Source organism: Saccopteryx leptura, chromosome 2, assembly GCF_036850995.1.
Source record: "Saccopteryx leptura isolate mSacLep1 chromosome 2, mSacLep1_pri_phased_curated, whole genome shotgun sequence".
In the NCBI taxonomy this organism is placed as follows: domain Eukaryota; kingdom Metazoa; phylum Chordata; class Mammalia; order Chiroptera; family Emballonuridae; genus Saccopteryx; species Saccopteryx leptura.
In genome coordinates this window covers 131812065-131830139 of record NC_089504.1, presented here as the reverse complement: position 1 = coordinate 131830139, position 18075 = coordinate 131812065, and the positions used below count along the sequence as shown (strand labels likewise).

At 46.0% G+C, this 18075-nt stretch overlaps 2 protein-coding genes and 1 long non-coding RNA gene across 4 annotated transcripts in view; all 3 read right to left on the bottom strand.

The window, feature by feature from the left end:
- The window catches only part of NCKAP5L (NCK associated protein 5 like), a 72732-nt gene extending 55192 nt beyond the window's left edge, over window positions 1-17540 (bottom strand). For both annotated transcript variants that reach the window (XM_066368761.1, XM_066368763.1), the window contains exon 1: window positions 17402-17540. The gene's annotated coding sequence lies outside the window, so the exon portion shown is untranslated. The remainder of the gene's footprint in view (window positions 1-17401) is intronic.
- Window positions 1-18075, bottom strand: part of LOC136394926 (uncharacterized) — a 199618-nt gene that overhangs the window by 88584 nt on the left and 92959 nt on the right. The gene's annotated exons all lie outside the window — the stretch shown is intronic.
- Window positions 9300-17651, bottom strand: BCDIN3D (BCDIN3 domain containing RNA methyltransferase). The gene is made up of 2 exons (XM_066368789.1): window positions 17402-17651; window positions 9300-11115 (listed from the first exon to the last, which is right to left on the bottom strand). Exons 1-2 carry the CDS (start codon window positions 17633-17635, stop codon window positions 10474-10476), a joined length of 876 nt encoding a protein of 291 aa, XP_066224886.1. The 5' UTR covers window positions 17636-17651; the 3' UTR covers window positions 9300-10473.

Below are 18075 nucleotides of genomic sequence, written 5' to 3'. Positions count from 1 at the left end.
GGTTTGGGGTTTGATTCAGGTTACACACAAGAATCAACCAATATATGTATAAATAAGTGGAACAACAAATTGATGTTTCTGTCTCTCCCTTCTTCTCTAAAATCAATCAATCAATCAAATAAAATAATAAAAATGTTAAAGTATATCCAAGATCATAAGATCATTCTTTTTTTTTTTTTTTTTTTGTATTTCTCTGAAGCTGGAAACGGGGAGAGACAGTCAGAAAGACTCCCGCATGCGCCCGACCAGGATCCACCCGGCACGCCCACCAGGGGCAACGCTCTGCCCACCAGGGGGCGATGCTCTGCCCCTCCGGGGCGTCGCTCTGCCGCGACCAGAGCCACTCCAGCGCCTGGGGCAGAGGCCAAGGAGCCATCCCCAGCGCCCAGACCATCTTTGCTCCAATGGAGCCTTGGCTGCGGGAGGGGAAGAGAGAGACAGAGAGGAAGGAGGGGGGGGTAGAGAAACAAATGGACGCTTCTCCTATGTGCCCTGGTCGGGAATCGAACCCGGGTCCCCCGCACGCCAGGCCGACGCTCTACCGCTGAGCCAACCAGCCAGGGCCACTCTTCCTTTTTTTAAAAAGATTTTATTTACTCATTTTAGAGGAGAGAGAAGGGGGAGAGGAGCAGGGAGCATCAATTCTCATATGTGCCTGGACCAGGGAACCCAGGGTTTCAAACCGGTGACCTCAGTGTTTCGGTTGACACTTTATCTATTGCGCCACCACAGGTCAGGCCAGGATCATTCTTTACTCTGGTCACTCAAGAGGTTCTGTCATGCTTGATAGTGGCTTCTAAATTAGGCTGCTTTGAGGATAAATAAGATGATCTTTTCTTAGAGCCAAAGATACTCTATCTCCAAGGGCTGTCGTAGGTCATTTTGCAATTATTACCTTCTTGGTATTAGAGCCTCATCTTTATGAGCACAATTTACACATTTTCTTTGAAACTAACTGCTGTGATCTTGGAATGCAACGGTTACTCCCAAACAGCTCAGGTAACTGCTCAGCCAATAGAAGTATTAGTAGGAAACAGTTTGTCAGACTCAGGTGCTGAAGCCTCTCACAAAGCTTTCAATGATTGAAAATTCCTTAGTTGACCATGTTGATGGAGCCCCTGCCTACCCCTTTGGCCACTGGGGTCATTTTCTGCCATCAAGGAGTTATTTGGGACAGGTGCCACTTGGCTTGTAGCCTAATCTCATTGTAGTCAGAGCTCCTGTATTAGTTTCCTATCCCTGCTGTAAGAAATCATCACAAACTTAGTGGTTTAAAACCACAATCTGTTATGGAGGTCAGAGGTCTAAAATCATGGTGTGGCAGGCTGCATTTCTTTAGGGGAGAACCCATTTCCCTGCCTTTTCTAACTTCTAAAAGCCACCTGCGTTTCTTGGCTTGTAGTCCTCCCTTACATCACTCCAATCTCTTGCTTCTATCATTACATCTGTGGTCAACTCTCTCTTTGCCTTCCTTTTATAAGGATACTTGTGGTTACATTTCTAGTCTATCCTGATAATCTAGGTTAATCTCCCCACCCCTCAAAATCCTTAATCCTTAGCCAAGATCCTTAATCTATACATCTATACATTTGTAAACATTTACAAAGTCCCTTTTGCTACCTAAAATATCATTCACAGGTCCCAGGGATTAGGGATGTGGACATCTTGGGGCAACATTACTCAGCCTGTCACAGCCCCACACACATTTATTCACATCACCTTGGTGAAGGGTGGTAGGAGAGAGCACCTAGCAGGGTCACAAGGTTTCAAAGTGTCCTTAAATTAAGGTCTGCAGAAAACTAGATACATTCAGATCTGTAACTACTGTGATCACTCTGAGGTGATCATAAACTGGCAACAATCACTCCCTCCAAGCATTGCTTCCTTTAAAATGCTGTAGCACTGAAGCTGAATTCATTACTTCCTCATCCTAAAAACCAAATATTAGAGATAGTAAGATGCATGTTTTCTACAGAGATAAGTTTTTTTCTCATAAGCCTGTGATCCAACCAGCCTAGTCATTGTCTGTGGCATGCTTACAGAATGTTAATAGCATCTTGTTTTTAGTACTCTGTATTCTGCAAAATACCTTTACATCCTTGAGTTCATTTGGGCATAGGAAAAGGAAGTGCTTGTTATAGCAGTTGTACAGACGAGTAAACTGAAGCTCAGAGAGGTTAAATTACTTGAACATGAATTATTGGCAGATCTTGATTCAAACTTGATGATCTTTCCACTGTGCTGTCCCCAGGTCAAATTCAATCTCAGGGGGCTAAGGAACTGACTGTTGGCCTTGGAATCCCTGCCTCTTGAACATGAAACAGGTTGAGACACACTTTTAGAAAGTCCTACCCAGGGGTCAAAGGTAGAGGCAGACGGGAATTTCAGGAATTCAGAGAAAGGTTAGGGTTGCTGGCAAGTCAAAGGTATAATGAGGGGGTAGTTAGGACTGAGGGACACTTAAGAGCAGGGGTCCCCAAACTTTTTACACAGGGGGCCAGTTCACTGTCCCTCAGACCATTGGAGGGCTGGACTATAAAAAAAACTATGAACAAATCCCTATGCACACTGCACATATCTTAAAGTAAAAAACAAAATGGGAACAAATACAATATTTAAAATAAAGAATAGTAAATTTAAATCAACAAACTGACCAGTATTTCAATGAGAACTATGCTCCTCTCACTGACCACCAATGAAAGAGGTGCCCATTCCAGAAGTGCGGCGGGGGCCGGATAAATGGCCTCAGGGGGCTGCATGTGGCCCGCAGGCCATAGTTTGGGGACCCCTGCTTTAGAGGGTCTATGTCTGCTATATGTGGCTGCCAACTATTTTTCCAAAACACCCATGAGAACCAAGCTTGTTTAACTGGTAGGCAGCAGCAAGGGTACTTACTCAGGTACTTGATGTAGAATTAGGTTTGACTTCTGTAAGGGAAATTCTAAGAACATCAGGGATAGCTAAGAGTGGCCCAGCTGGAGTTCTTATTCCCAGGTATGAGGAAGCACAGTAACTCCGAAGCCCATGCGGTTTTACGCTGGTTTTCCAGTGTCTTCCCAATCTTGATTTCTGTGACATCTCAAGCAGCCAAGGCCCAGACTCTGCAACAGTATAGCCTATGTTCAAAGCCCAACTCTGCCACTTACTAGGTGTGTGACCTTGGGAAAAATCACTTAACCTGTGTTTCAGGTCGCAGAGCTATAAAATGGGGATAACAGTATCTACCTCATAGGGTTATTTCAAGGATTGTTATGTTGTCTAGCACATGGTATTGTATTACTATCTTTTTTTTTCTTGTGGGACAGACAGTCAGAGAGAGGGACAAATAGGGACAGACAGAAAGGAAGGGAGAGAGATGAGAAACATCAATTCTTCGTTGCAGTTCCTTTTTTGTTCATTGATTGATTTCTCATATGTGCCTTGACCGGGGGCTACAGCAGATTGAGTGACCCCTTGCTCCAGCCAGCAACCTTGGGCTCAAGCTGGTGAGCTGTGCTCAAACCAGATGAACCTGTGCTCAAGCTGGCGACCTGGGGGTCTCGAACCTGGGTGCTCCACATCCCAGTCCAACGCTCTATCCACTGCTCTACCGCCTGGTCAGGCACTATCTTTTTTTTTTCTTTTTTTTTTTTTTTCATTCCTCTGAAGCTGGAAACAGGGATAGACAGCCAGACAGACTCCCGCATGCGCCCGACCGGGATCCACCCGGCACGCCCACCATGGGGTGAAGCTCTGTCCACCAGGGGGCGATGCTCTGCCCATCCTGGGCGTCGCCATGTTGCGACCAGAGCCACTCCAGCGCCTGAGGCAGAGGCCACAGAGCCATGCCCAGCGCCCGGGCCATCCCCGCTCCAGTGGAGCCCCGGCTGCGGGAGGGGAAGAGAGAGACAGAGAGGAAGGAAGGCTCGGCAGAGGGGTGGAGAAGCAAATGGGCGCCTCTCCCGTGTGCCCTGGCCAGGAATCGAACCCGGGTCCTCCGCACGCCAGGCCGACGCTCTACCGCTGAGCCAACCGGCCAGGGCCTCTATCTTTTTTTTAATTTCTAACCAGACCTCTTTTAGTTTTTATTTTTCAGCCCCCAGCCCTAGGACCTGGTCCTCTCTCCTATCACATCCACTTATTTTTGGAATTTACTACTCTTTAAATCTTAATCACTCTAATGAATGACTTCCAGAGTTTTACATTCAGTCTTTTTTGTTGTTGTTATTTTTCTGGAGTGAGAAGCGGGGAGGCAGAGACAACAGACTCCCAGATGCCCCCAACCGGGACCCCCCTGGCAAGCACACCGGGGGGGGCAATGCTTTGCCCATCTAGGGTGTTTCTCTGTTGCAACCAGAGCCATTCTAGCGCCTGAGGCGGAGGCCATGGAGCCATCCTCAGCGCCCGGGGCCAACTTTGCTCCAATAGAGCCTTGGCTGTGGGAAGGGAAGAGAGAGACAGAGAGAAAGGAGAGGGGGAAGGATAAAGAAGCAAATGGGCACTTCTCCTGTGTGCCCTGGCCAGGAATTGAACCCAGGACTTCCACACGCTGGGCTGATGCTCTACCACTGAGCCAACTGGCTAGGGCTGCATTCAGTCTTGATCTCCTACCATCAATTAAAGCCTTGAAGACCAGCACTGTCCAATAGAACTTTCTGCAATAATGGAAGTGGTCTTTATCTGTTCTGTCCAATAGGGTAATTACTACTTACATATGGCTACTGAACACTTGAAATGTGGCTAGTATGACTGAGGAGCTGAATTTTAAATTTTATTTCATTTTACTTAATTTAAATAGCCAACACCTACTGTATTACACAACATAGGTTTAGGCACTGGATAAAGGACAAGACTCTAGGTCACTGACAATTTTTAAGAGAAAGAAAACACTGGCAGCAGGACAGAGAATGGAGTGAAGGGTAAAGGACAGAAACCCATACTAGGTGCCAGTCAGATGGATGGTATATATGGGACTTACATATGATTAGCAGAACTGTTGGACTTTGTGAGGATGTCACCACTGAGACAGAATTAGGTTTAGAATGAGTTTGCTTTGGGGATATGTTGAATTTGTGGTGTCTAAGAAATATCTGGGGGTATGACTACAAAACTGGAAAAATATTCATCTGGAACTGTGAAGGTGGGGCTACCAGTACATTTGGGGGTTATTAGGATATAGATAGTTACTAAAAGCATGGGAGTGGAGGAACTCATCTCAGGAAAAATATGTAGAAGAGGATGGTGATCTATGTTTGCTTACATCAGAATCATCTTGGATGACTGTTAAAAACAGAATCCTCATTGTGAATATATTTAAAGCCATGGAATTATGCACTTAAAAATGGTTAAAATGGCCCTGGCTGGCTGGCTCAGTGGTAGAGCGTCAGCCTAGTGTGCAGGAGTTCTGGGTTCGATTCCCGGCCAGGGCACACAGGAGAAGCACCCATCTGCTTCTCCACCCCTCCCCCTCTCCTTCCTCTCTGTCTCTCTCTTCCCCTCCTGCAGCCAAGGCTCCATTGGAGCAAAGTTGGCCCGGGTGCTGAGGATGGCTCTGTGGCCTCTGCCTCAAGCACTGGAATGGCTCTGGTTGCGGCAGAGCGATGCCCCAGATGGGCAGAGCATCGCCCCCTGGTGGGCATGCCGGGTGGATCCCAATCAGGCGCATGCAGGAGTCTGTCTGACTGCCTCCCCGTTTCCAACTTCAGAAAAATACAAAAAAACAACAACAAACAAAAAAATGGTTAAAATGGGCCCTGGCCAGTTTGCACAGTGGATAGAGCGTTGGCCCAGCATGAGGACGTCCCAGGTTCGATCACCGGTCACACATGAGAAGCAACCATCTGCTTCTCTCCCTCTCCCACTCCCCTTTCTCTCTCTCTTGCCCTCTTGCAGCCAGTGGCTTGATTGGTTCGAGTGTCTGTCTCAGGCACTGAGGACAGCTTGGTTGATTCAAGTATCAGTCCTAGACAGGGGTTGCCGGATGGATTCTGGTCCAGGCGCATGCAAGAGTCTGTCTCTATATCCCTTCCTCTTGCTTAAAAAAAAAGTATGGTTAAAATGGTAATTTTTTTTTTTTTTTACAGAGACAGAGAGAGAGACAGAGGGATAGACAGACAGAAATGGAGACAGATGAGAAGCATCAATCATTAGTTTTTCGTTGCGCGTTGCGACTTCTTAGTTGTTCACTGATTGCTTTCTCATATGTGCCTTGCCTGCGGGCCTTCAGCAGACTGAGTAACCCCTTGCTGGAGCCATCAACTCTGGGTCCAAGCTGGTGAGCTTTTTTTGCTCAAGCCAGATGAGCCTGCGCTCAAGCTGGCGACTTCAGGGTCTCGAACCTGGGTCCTTCCACATCCCAGTTCAACGCTCTATCCACTGCGCCACCTCCTGGTCAGGCTAAAATGGTAAATTTTATGTTATATATATTCACACACAGACGGAGCAAAAAAAACCCCAAACTAAACCAAAAAGATTCCTAAGTTCCATTCCTGACCTGAATCATTATGTTTTTGAAGATGAAACCAGGACTCACCAGGTTAACTCTTATGCAAATTAAAAGTTGAACCAAGTTCTGGTTAGATAGCTTGGTTGGTTAGAGCATCTTTCCAAAGTACAAAGGTTGCTGGTTTGATCCCTGGTCAGGGCATTTACAGGAACAGATCAATGCCTCTCTCTCTCTTCTTTCTTCTCTAAAATCAATAAAAGAAACAATAAAAAAAAAGTTGAACCAATTGCTTAAGGCAGGGATCCCCAAACTTTTTACACAGGGGGCCAGTTCACTGTCCCTCAGACCGTTGGAGGGCCGGACTATAAAGAAAACTATGAACAAATCCCTATGCACACTGCACATATCTTATTTTAAAGTAAAAAAAACAGAACGGGAACAAATACAATATTTTAAATAAAGAACAAGTAAATTTAAATCAACAAACTGACCAGTATTTCAATGGGAATTATGCTCCTCTCACTGACCACCAATGAAAGAGGTGCCCCTTCCGGAAGTGCGGTGGGGGCCGGATAAATGGCCTCAGGGGGCCGCATGCGGCCCGCAGGCCATAGTTTGGGGACCCCTGGCTTAAGGGGTACTGAGAAACTAATAGATAGGAAGAGAAAAAGGGGAGAGCAAGAGGTTCAAGAAGAGATCAATAGTGTTGACTGGTGCCACTGCCCAGGGAGAAGACTGAAAAGAGGCCACAGATATAGCATTCAGTTACTGATGAATGAGAAGGAGGGAGCAGAGGCTGTAGTGTCTATTGTTTCAAAGGATTATCATATTTGAAGTTATGAAAGAAAAGACTGCATAAGCTTGAGGAGATAGGACACAGGAAAAAATGGTGGTTTTGAAAATGAGAGAAAATTGAACATGTTGGTAGGTAGACAGGAAGGAGATGATGAGGCCAAGGAGACACCAATAGGATCCTCCATAAAGTGTAATTTGGGAGGTAGAAAAGGCTGGGATCAAGAACTTAGGCAGGGCCTGACCTGTGGTGGCACAGTGGGTAAAGCATCGACCTGGAATGCCAAAGTTGACAATTTGAAACTCCAAACTTGCTCCGTGAAGGCACATACAAGAAGCAACTACTATGAGTTGATACTTCCTGCTCCTACCCCTCTTTCTCTCTCTCAAATCAGTAATAATAAAAAAGTCTGACCAGGCAGTGGCACAGTGAATAGAGCATTGGCCTGGGACGCAGAGGACCCAAGTTTAAAATCCCGAGGTTGCTGGCTTGAGCGTAGGTTCACCAGCTTGAGTGTGGGATTGCTGGCTTGAGCATGGAATCATAGATATAACCCCATGGTAGCTGGCTTGAGCCCAAAGGTCACTGGCTTGAAGCCCAAGGTTGCTGGCTTGAGCAAGAGGTCACTGGCTCGGCTGTGGCCCCTCCATCGAGGCACACATGAGAAAGCAATCAATGAACGACTAAGGAGCTACAATGAAGAATTGATGATTCTCATCTTTCCTTTTCTGTCTCTCTGTCCCTATCTGTTCCTCTCTCTGTCTCTGACACACACACAAACACACACACACACAAACACACACACACACAAACACACACACACACACACAAACACACACACACACACAGACTTCTTAACACAACACAGCAAACAAGAATGATATTAGTTTTTGGTTAGGCCATTTGTTTAGATTAATGAAGCAAGGATAGAGTCAAGTGCCTGTAGAATGGTAGAAGGGTAAGTCTGAAAGAGTCACTAGGACTCTTTCAGCAGCAATATAAAAAGATGAAAAATAGTACTGGAATCTAATTATGATTGGAAACGGCACCAACCAATACAATTAGCCTACACAAAATAGAAAAACTGATTTTTCTAAATGAAGGTTTTAGTCCCACCCTCCTGTTTTGTAGGGACGGCAGTGGCCTCTGCTTTCTCATGCATAAAGTTCAAATTCCTTAACAAGAGCTTTTACCAAACTTCTCTGTCAATAGGTCCAATGTCAAATTGGTGTCAGACTCTCTTGTTCCCTGCTCCTTCTAGAACTTCAATTCAGAAAATAATAGAGTCTTAAGGGTTTTGAAGCTCATCAACCCCATCTCCCTTCTTAGCTAGGTGGTTTTTTCCATCTTCTTTTCACCGAATAAATCTTTCTCCATCTTCCACTTTCCCTTGGATTCAAATAATGGGTGTTTTAAAAATCAAAACCTAACAAACTTCAGCAATACTATCTCACAGCACTTATGGTGTAGTCTTTCAACCGTAGACTACATTTTATGCACGCTTCTCTGCACAGATTTCCACTCCCATACTCGTGTGTATCTCCCACCTCTATGTGTGCTTTGGCAGAGGATGCTGACAAAACAGTTCTGAATTAACTTATTCATTGGCTTGTTTTCAGTTCTGAACTTGGGTGAGGTTCTTTCTTTTGAACTGAAACTTTCCTGGATACAGTGGATAAAAGCAGAAGTTTCTTACCTACCCCAGATTCACAGGGCATTCTTAACTATACTAAAGTTACTTTTTGTGTGTGTGACAGAGACAGAGAGAGGGACAGACAGGAAGGGAGAGAGATAAGCATCAATTCTTCGTTGTGGCTCCTTAGCTATTCATTGATTGCTTTCTCATATGTGCCTTGACCAGGGAGGCTACAGCAGAGCGAGTGACCCCTTGCTCAAGCCAGTGGCCTTGGGCTCAAGCCAGTGACCCTGGCATCATGTCTATGATCCCATGCTCAAGTCAGCAACCCCACGCTCAAGCTGGTGAGCCTGCACTCAAGCCAGCGACCTCAGGGCTTCGAACCTGGGTCCTTTGTGTCCCAGTCTGACGCTCTATCCACTGCACCACTGCCTGGTCAGGCTCAAGTTACTTTTATTATACATAATTATATATATTATATACAATTTCATTTCATTCATTTCATTTATACCAGTTTGGTTTGGGGTTCATAATTTAAATCTTTTATTTATTTATTATTAATTTTTATTAAATTTATTGGAGTGACATTGGTTAATAAAAATTATATAGGTTTCAGGTATACAATTCTATAATACATCATCTGTGTATATTGTATTGTGTTCACCACCCAAAGTCAAGTCTCCTTCTGTCACCATTTATCCCCCCTTTACCCTCTTCTACCTCTCCCCAATGCCCCACAATTAAAAACTTTTAAACATCTTTTAAGTGTCAGCCAATGTAGCTTGCCTAGTATCTGTTAACTGCTGTGCTGAACATGGTTCTATTGGAGACTTGACCTGGTCTCCAATAGACCTGCGGGAAGATGTTTTTCCTACTAACCCTCTCATTTAGCCAGGCCAGTGACTCTTTTTTTCAGATTGTATTGTGAGGTTTTGCCCAAAGGCATGATGACTAAGTCCTGAAGATGCCAGATCAGATTCAAGAGGGCAGGAAAATAATCCATTCTATGGCCAGCCTGGTCTTTATAAATAACCACCAAAAGCAGTTCCTTCCATATCCCAGAAACACGATCTCAATTCAGATAGCTCAGCTCATTGCTTCACAGATACATTCTCCTCCAGGATCACTCGAAACAATGGGAAACAAATTCTGATTTTTTCAGTTGCATCTTGGACATTTTGCCAAAAGCTTTTGCCAGGTTTTGAAGTGGCCTAACTGGTAAGAACAAGGAGAGTAAACTTAATTCTCAGAATAAAACCCTTTCAATATCACTTTGTCTTCTTACCCTCTCATCTCACTATCTCCAGAATCATTTAAAAAAATTTTTTTTTTGTGACAGAGATGGAGAGAAACAGAGACGGACAGACAGACAAGAAGGGAGAGAAATGAGAAGCATCAATTCTTCATTGCAGCACCTTAGTTGTTCATTAATTGTTTTTTCATATGTGCCTTGACTGGGGGGCTACAGCAGACCAAGTAACCCCTTGCTCAAGCCAGCGACTTTGGGCTCAAGCTGGTGAGCCTTGCTCAAACCAGATGAGCCTGTGCTCAAGCCAGCGAGCTTGGGGTTTTAAACCTGGGTCCTCTGTATCCCAGTCCGACGCTCTATCCACTGCCTGGTCAGGTTATCTCCAGAATCTGAACGTTCCTTTCTTTCCCTTCTATCAGTGATTCAGGTATTGGATGAGTCTCTGTGGTTTGTTTTGCCCTGAAGAGCAGAAGGCTTCGGTCCCAGCTGGTGTTGCCAAAGCAGCATACTAATTCCATGCCGTGGTCCTGGGTCAAGATCTTCACAATCTCATGGGCCATATCACCTCGGATGGCAAGGGAGTGGAAGTGGTCAAAATCATGGAGGCCCAGCTTTCGAAGACGCCTTGCAGCTGCCCGGTAACATTTCCAGGGCTGTGGCTCCACAAGGAGATAGAGGCAGAGGGAGGAAAGGTGAGCCAGGAACTCCCACAGGCCATGGTCCCCATGTTTCAGATGAATCCACATGGTTACTGACATGCAGAAGCCAATGTCAAAAACCGAGCGTCCAAACTGGCTTAAGAAAGAGCTCAAGAGAACTTTCCGGCTCCTTTGATTCATGAAGTCCAGAGTAATAAAAGTCAAGGCATCAGGAAAAGGGCATTCTTTTTTAGCTCGTTCCACCAGGACTGGGTCTATGTCGCAGCAGAGGAGACGGAGTTCTCTTGTAGCATCTGAGTGGGTCTCCCCATCACATAGGGAAAGAAAATGTCTGTACAGAGCCACACTTAGATCCTAGAGGAATCCAAAAGAGCTTAGTCATTGCAGCTTTCAACCAGTGAATAGAAGAGAATCCTATCTCTTATACTCTTATCTTTTTTTCATTGATTTTAGAGAGAGGAAGGGAGAGGGAAAAAGGGAGAGGGAAAAGGAGAGGGAGGGAGGGAGGGAGGGAGGGAGGGAGGGAGGGAGAGAGAAACATCAATTTGTTGTTCTACTTATTTATGTATTGAAACTGCCACCTACTCCTGGTTTTAGAGGGTGTGAGGCTCCTAAATTGTAATAGCCAAAGGAGGTTGCCTGGAAAAATTTCCACAAAGTAGGCTCTTAAGTGTCCTCCAGGGGTGACAGGCTGTAATGAATCATTTCTATGCTTTCCTGATGTCAGACTGGGTAGTATAGTTGAAAGTTACAACCCAATAGATATAGGAAAGAAACTATAGCAGTATTTTCCAGCTTAATATGCCGGTAAACTTGGTATCTTTTTGTTTTCTGGGTATCTCAGGTTCCAGAAAGGAGGAAAAAGGTTCCAGATGCATAACCAGTGTTCCTTACTAGAAAGGTGAGGAATGGAGAAAGCACCATCTTGTAAGAACCTGCTTCTCAGATATGTGGTTGGGAAAGTGGATCCAAAAAGTCTTCATCCACACTTCCCTCTACAGCTTCAATTTTACTGTCTTATGCTTTACCACCTCCTTCTGAGACTTATTCTGCTTCTGCATCCATTACTCCCAAAAGTCATTGCTGACCTCCTTCAATGATTTATGATTTTCACCCTCTTAGCACTTTTTTGACTTTTAAACAAGTCTCATCTCCTTTCTCTAACTTTGACTTCTATAACCATTATTAATAACTCAAATTGGTATTTTTCTATACATTTTTTTTCAAAAGCATTTTCCTATCTCTTACCTCATTTGCTCCACAACAATCCTGTGATAAAATTTTGTGCAGGTGAAGAAAGTGTGGTTGGAAACAACCAGCTGTCTTATAATAGTAGCAAGGAGAAATAAATGTAATGGAGTCATTAAGATATAATCCTAAATAGCAGATAAAATGAAGGAATTTAGCTAAGTGCAGCAACATAAATGACTCATAAATACAATATATAATGCTGAGTAAAAGAATAAGACATAAAAGAAAGCACAGGATAAATTTCCATATAAGTGAAGTTCAAAAATGGATAAAATTAAACTTCATCGTTTAGGAATACAAAAATATTAAGCTATAAAGGAGTAATAATAAAAGTCAGATTAATTCTTACTTCTAGGTGGGGAAGGGGGTTTATGAACAGGAAAAAGTATATGAGGGACTTGTGGGCTATTGAAAATAACTTTTTAGAGATTTTTATTTATTCATTTTATAGAAGAAAGAGAGAAGTGTGGGGGAGGAGCAGGAAGCATCAACTCCCATATGTGCCTTGACCAGGCAAGCCCAGAGTTTGAACCGGTGACCTCAGAGTTCCAGGTTGATGCTTTATCCACTGCTCCATCACAGGCCAGGCCTGAAAATAATATTTTTTTAAAGTTACATATTGATTTTAGAGAGAGAGAAGGGAGAGAGAGAGAGAGACAAAAACATCTATCTATTCCTGTGTGTGCCCTGACCAGGGACAGAACCTGCAACCTGTGCCTATCAGGATGACACTCTAGGCCCTGGCCGGTTGGCTCAGCGGTAGAGCGTCAGCCTGGCGTGCGGGGGACCCGGGTTCGATTCCCGGCCAGGGCACACAGGAGAAGCACCCATTTGCTTCTCCACCCCCACCCCCCCCTCCTCTCTGTCTATCTCTTCCCCTCCCGCAGCCAAGGCTCCATTGGAGCAAAGATGGCCCGGGCGCTGGGGATGGCTCCTTGGCCTCTGCCCCAGGTGCTAGAGTGGCTCTGGGCGCGACAGAGCGACGCCCCGGAGGGGCAGAGCATCACCCCCTGGTGGGCAGAGCGTCGCCCCTGGTGGGCGTGCGGAGTGGATCCCGGTCGGGCGCATGTGGGAGTCTGTCTGACTGTCTCTCCCCGTTTCCAGCTTCAGAAAAAAAAAAAAAAAAGAAAAGAAAGAAAGGATGACACTCTAACCAACCGAGCTTTCCAGCCAGGGCTGAAAATGTTTTATTCTTGATCCGGATAGTAGCCATAAAGGTGTATGCTTTATGATTCATAAGTGTAGAGTTAGGTTTTTCTGTGTGTGGTATATATAGTTCACCAAAAAATATATAGTGAACTGTATTTTAAAAATTATGGTTCAACTCTGGCCAGATAGCTTAGTTGGTTAGAGCGTTGTCCTGCTATGCCAAGGTTGCAGGTTTGATCCCCGGTCAGGGCACATGTGGGAAGCAACCAAATGCATAAATTAATGGAACAACAAATTGATGTTCCTCTCTCTCTAAAATCAATAAAAATAAATAATAAAAATAAAATTTATGGTTCAGAGGCTAGTGACTTAACTTGTCCAGTGTCACATGGTTACCAGACAATAAGAGTTAGACTACATTAGGTTCTTTCTTCTACACCAGGCTTCTTTCTCTTCAATGGGCATACACATAACCTAGGAATCTTGTTAAAATAAAGGCTGATTTAGCAAATCTAGTATGGGGTGCTGAGATTCTGTATTTCTAATAAGCTTCCAAGTCATGCCAATGCTGTAGTTCAAGGATCATACTTTTAATAGGAAGGTTCTATCCTATGCTGCTTAATTTCTCCCCCGTTTATTTACTTCTTTGCTGTCTTCCCCCTATCTGATCTTGGGTGTGCCTCATATTTGACCAGTCATTTTGTCACATCAGTCCCTCCTCTACTACATCTCTTTCTCCTCTCCATTCTCAATTCCCCAATTCTAGAGTCCCCTGGAAGCTTCACTCAAAGTCTTAATATCACAAGATCCTGATTCAGTAGGTTGAGAATGGGGCCTAGGAGTTTTTAAAATTTAAACAAAGCACCCTATAAATTATGGCACATCTATACAATAAAATACTATAAAGCTGCTGAAAAAGAATGTAGTGAGTTGGTTAGAGCATTGTTCCATACACCAACGTTGCAGGTTCGATTCCCCAGTCAGGGCACATACAAGAATCAACCAATGAATGCATTAATAAGTGGAACAACAAATCAATGTTTCTCTCTCCCTTCCTCTCTCTCTCTAAAATAAATAATTATTATAAAAATAATACAGTAACATGAGTGACCTTCAAATTATTAATTGAAAAGCAAGGTGTAAAACAGTGTAGTACTATTTGTAAAACTAAAACAGGGGAGCTATTTATACATACATAAATGCTTATATACACATAGGATGCATATCCAAGAAATTATAAATAGCAGTTGTGACTGTGTAGGGCAAAAAGAGGATTTAGAGTCAGTAGAGACTTATTCCCTAAACATACAACCAGGTCTGGGAACCACTACCCTCATTAACCAACTATATCCTTGCCTCTATGTGTATACATACATACACCCCTACCAACTTTAAAACCTTGTGTGGTTTCTAATGCCTTTCATGAAACTCCAAGCCTTAAAACTCAGTCTCTCTTTTCCATTGCTTTCCCCCTCTGACTTCCTGTATTATCACAGTGGAAAAATATTTGCAGGGGACACCCACACACACACCCATATGCTCATTCTACCATTGAGTCTATCCAAATGTCTCCCTCCCTTTTATCAGCTGTGTCTCTATAGCCTTCAGCCCTCCACCAAAATCTTTTCTGTGGAAGACCAGCAACACAATAAAATTCTCCCCTCTCCCACTTTTTTTTTCTCCTTTCTTTCTTTCTTTATTTTTTTTGGTATTTTTCTGAAGTTGGAAACGGGGAGGCAGTCAGACAGACTCCCACATGCGCCCAACCGGGATCCACCCGGCATGCCCACCAGGGGGCGATGCTCTGCCCATCTGGGGTGTTGCTCTGTTGCAACCAGAGCCATTCTAGCGCCTGAGGCAGAGGCCATAGAGCCATTCTCAGCGCCCAGGCCAACTTTGCTCCAATGGAGCCTTGGTTGCGGGAGGGGAAGAGAGAGACAGAGAGGAAGGAGAGGGGGAGGGGTGGAGAGGCAGATGGGCGATTCTCCTGTGTGCCCTGGCGGGGAATCAAACCCAGGACTCCTGCATGCCATGCCGACGCTCTACTACTGAGCCAACCCACCAGGGCCCCCTCTCCCACTTTTGAAGTTGAAGTGAGGGCATTAACTTTCTTTCTTTTCTTTTTTTTTTTTTTTGAGGGCATTAACTTTTGAAGCATTTGGTGTTAGTGAGACATTTCCCTATTTTGCATGTGGTTTAACCATCATACGCCTAAGAATACTTTTTGGTAAGAAAATGTGGCAATGCATGACCAGCGGTGGTGCAGTGGATAGAGTGTCAACCTGGGATACTGAGGACCCATGTTCTTGAGTGCCAGCTTATCTGACTTAAGTGCAGATTTACCAGTTTGAGCACAGGGTCGCAGGTTTAAGCACGGGGCCGTCGACATGATCCCATGGTTGCTGCCTTCAGCCCAAAGGTTGCTGGCTTGAGCCCAAGGTTGCTGGCTTGAGCAAGGGGTCACTGGCCAGGCTGGAGGCCCCCCACCTCCCTGCGCACTATGAGAAGTAATCAATGAACAACTAAAGTGACAGAACTATGAGTTGCTGCTTCTCGCCTCTCTCCCTTCCTGTCTCTCTGTCTTGCGCTAGCTCTCGCTAAAAAAGAAAGAAAACGTGGCAATGCCTTCTTTCAGCAGGATGCTATATTTTTCCTTCTCAATCCTCTACACTGGACTCGGTAAACTCGTTGCTTTTTTTTTTTTTTACAGAGGCAGAGATAGACAGGGACAGACAGGAACGGAGAGAGATGAGAAGCATCAATCATTAGTTTCTCGTTGTGCGTTGCAACTTCTTAGTTGTTCATTGATTGCTTTCTCACATGTGCCTTGACCATGGGCCTTCAGCAGACCGAGTAACCCCTTGCTGGAGCCAGGGACCTTGGGTCCAAGCTGGTGAGCTTTTTGCTCAAACCAGATGAGCCCACGCTCAAGCTGGCGACCATGGGGTCTCGAATCTGGATCGTTCCGCATCCCAGTCCAACGCTCTATCCACTGCGCCACCGCCTGGTCAGGTACACTCGTTGCTTTTTTTTTTTTTTTTTTCATTTTTCTGAAGCTGGAAACAGGGAGAGACAGTCAGACAGACTCCCGCATGCGCCCGACCGGGATCCACCCGGCACGCCCACCAGGAGCGATGCTCTGCCCACCAGGGGGCGTCGCTATGTTGCGACCAGAGCCACTCTAGCGCCTGGGGCAGAGGCCACAGAGCCATCCCCAGCGCCCGGGCCATCTTTGCTCCAATGGAGCCTTGGCTGCGGGAGGGGAAGAGAGAGACAGAGAGGAAGGAGAGGGGGAGGGGTGGAGAAGCAGATGGGCGCTTCTCCTGTGTGCCCTGGCCGGGAACCGAACCCGGGTCCTCCGCACGCTAGGCCGACGTTCTACCGCTGAGCCAACCGGCCAGGGCACTCGTTGCTTTTAAAACAAGTATCAGCCTGGCCAGGCGGTGGCGCAGTGGATGGGGCGTGGGACTGAGATGTGGAAGGACCCAGGTTTGAGACCCCGAGGTCGCCAGCTTGAGCGGGGGCTCATTTGGCTTGAGCAAAAAGTTCACCGGCTTGGACCCAGGGTCGCTGGTTCCAGCAGGGAGTTGCTAGGTCTGCTGAAGGCCCCTGGTCAAGGCACATGTGAGAAAGCAGTGGGTGAACAACTAAGGTGTCGCAACGAAGAACTGACGATTGATGCTTCTCATCTCTCTCCATTCCTGTCTGTCTGTCCCTATCTCTCTCTCTCTCTCTGTCCCTGTAGAAAAAAAAATAATAATAAAACAAGTATCAACTCCACTCCAGGGTCCGTGCTGCACCGCATGACACACGAAGCTTAATTCCAGGTGCGATTCCTTCACCTCTGGCTCATCTCTTCCAATAAATCCCAATCCCATGTAGGTCTCTGGAAATCCCCCTCTCCCCTGCTAAATCACCAGCCACGCTGGACAGGAGGTAAGCGCTAGAAGCCTAGCTACGGTGGCCCTTCCCACCCGGGGTTTGGCCTAGAGGTAGCGAACGCGGAGGCGGGGACGCGCGAATTCCGAACAGAGCTGAGAAAGATTCTGCCGCAAGATTTCTAAGTCAGATGGTGGTGGGACCCCTGGAGGGTTGCTAGAAGCAATACGGATTTGATCAACACTATGCCTTTAAGCTCGTTTCGGGGAAAGTGTGATGCCACGCCCAAGCCAAGACCCCAGTAGACATAAAGGCAGCCAACCGCTGGGCTCCCCGACCTCCGACCCCTCCCGTCACTCACCCCGGAGTTACACCCAACGTCGAGCCCCAAAATCGGCATCGTCTCAGGACCCTGAGGGAAGAGCCGGCTAAGCAGCTCCGGGGGCAGGAGGCGGAGCCGTTGCTCTGGAGGGTGAAAGCGGGAATAATGAGGAAAATTTCCAAACGGGGCGGCCCCAGGTTCCAGAATTCGCGGTTTCTCCTCCACGGCGGTCTCTTCAACGCCTTCGGTGACCTGCTTCGTGGAGGCCGCCATTAGTTTCAGTCGGGCCTTTGGGAACCCCAGAAACCGGAAGTCGGGAACTTGTAGCTGGGGCGCCAGTGCGCTTGCGCCGACGGCGAACGGGTAGGAAAAGTGGCAGCCACTGGGGAGTGAGTGCTGACACCCAGCGTTTGCTTCAAGTTACTGAGTCCTCGCCTAACTTGGATAGTCCTTAGTAATATTATCCCGTTTTATAGGTGAGAAACAAAAGCAGAGAGGTTTTTTATGGGTTTTTTTTACTGATTGATTTTTAGGGCGGGGTGTGTGTGTGGGGGAGAGAAATAGAGGTGAGAAGTGGGAAGCATCAACTCCTGGTAGTTGCTTCCTGTATGTGCCTTGAATGGGCAAGCCTGGGGATTTGAACCGCGACCTCAGGTTTCCAGGTTAACTCTATATCCACTGTACGAGCACGGGTCAGGCTTCATGGTTTTGGG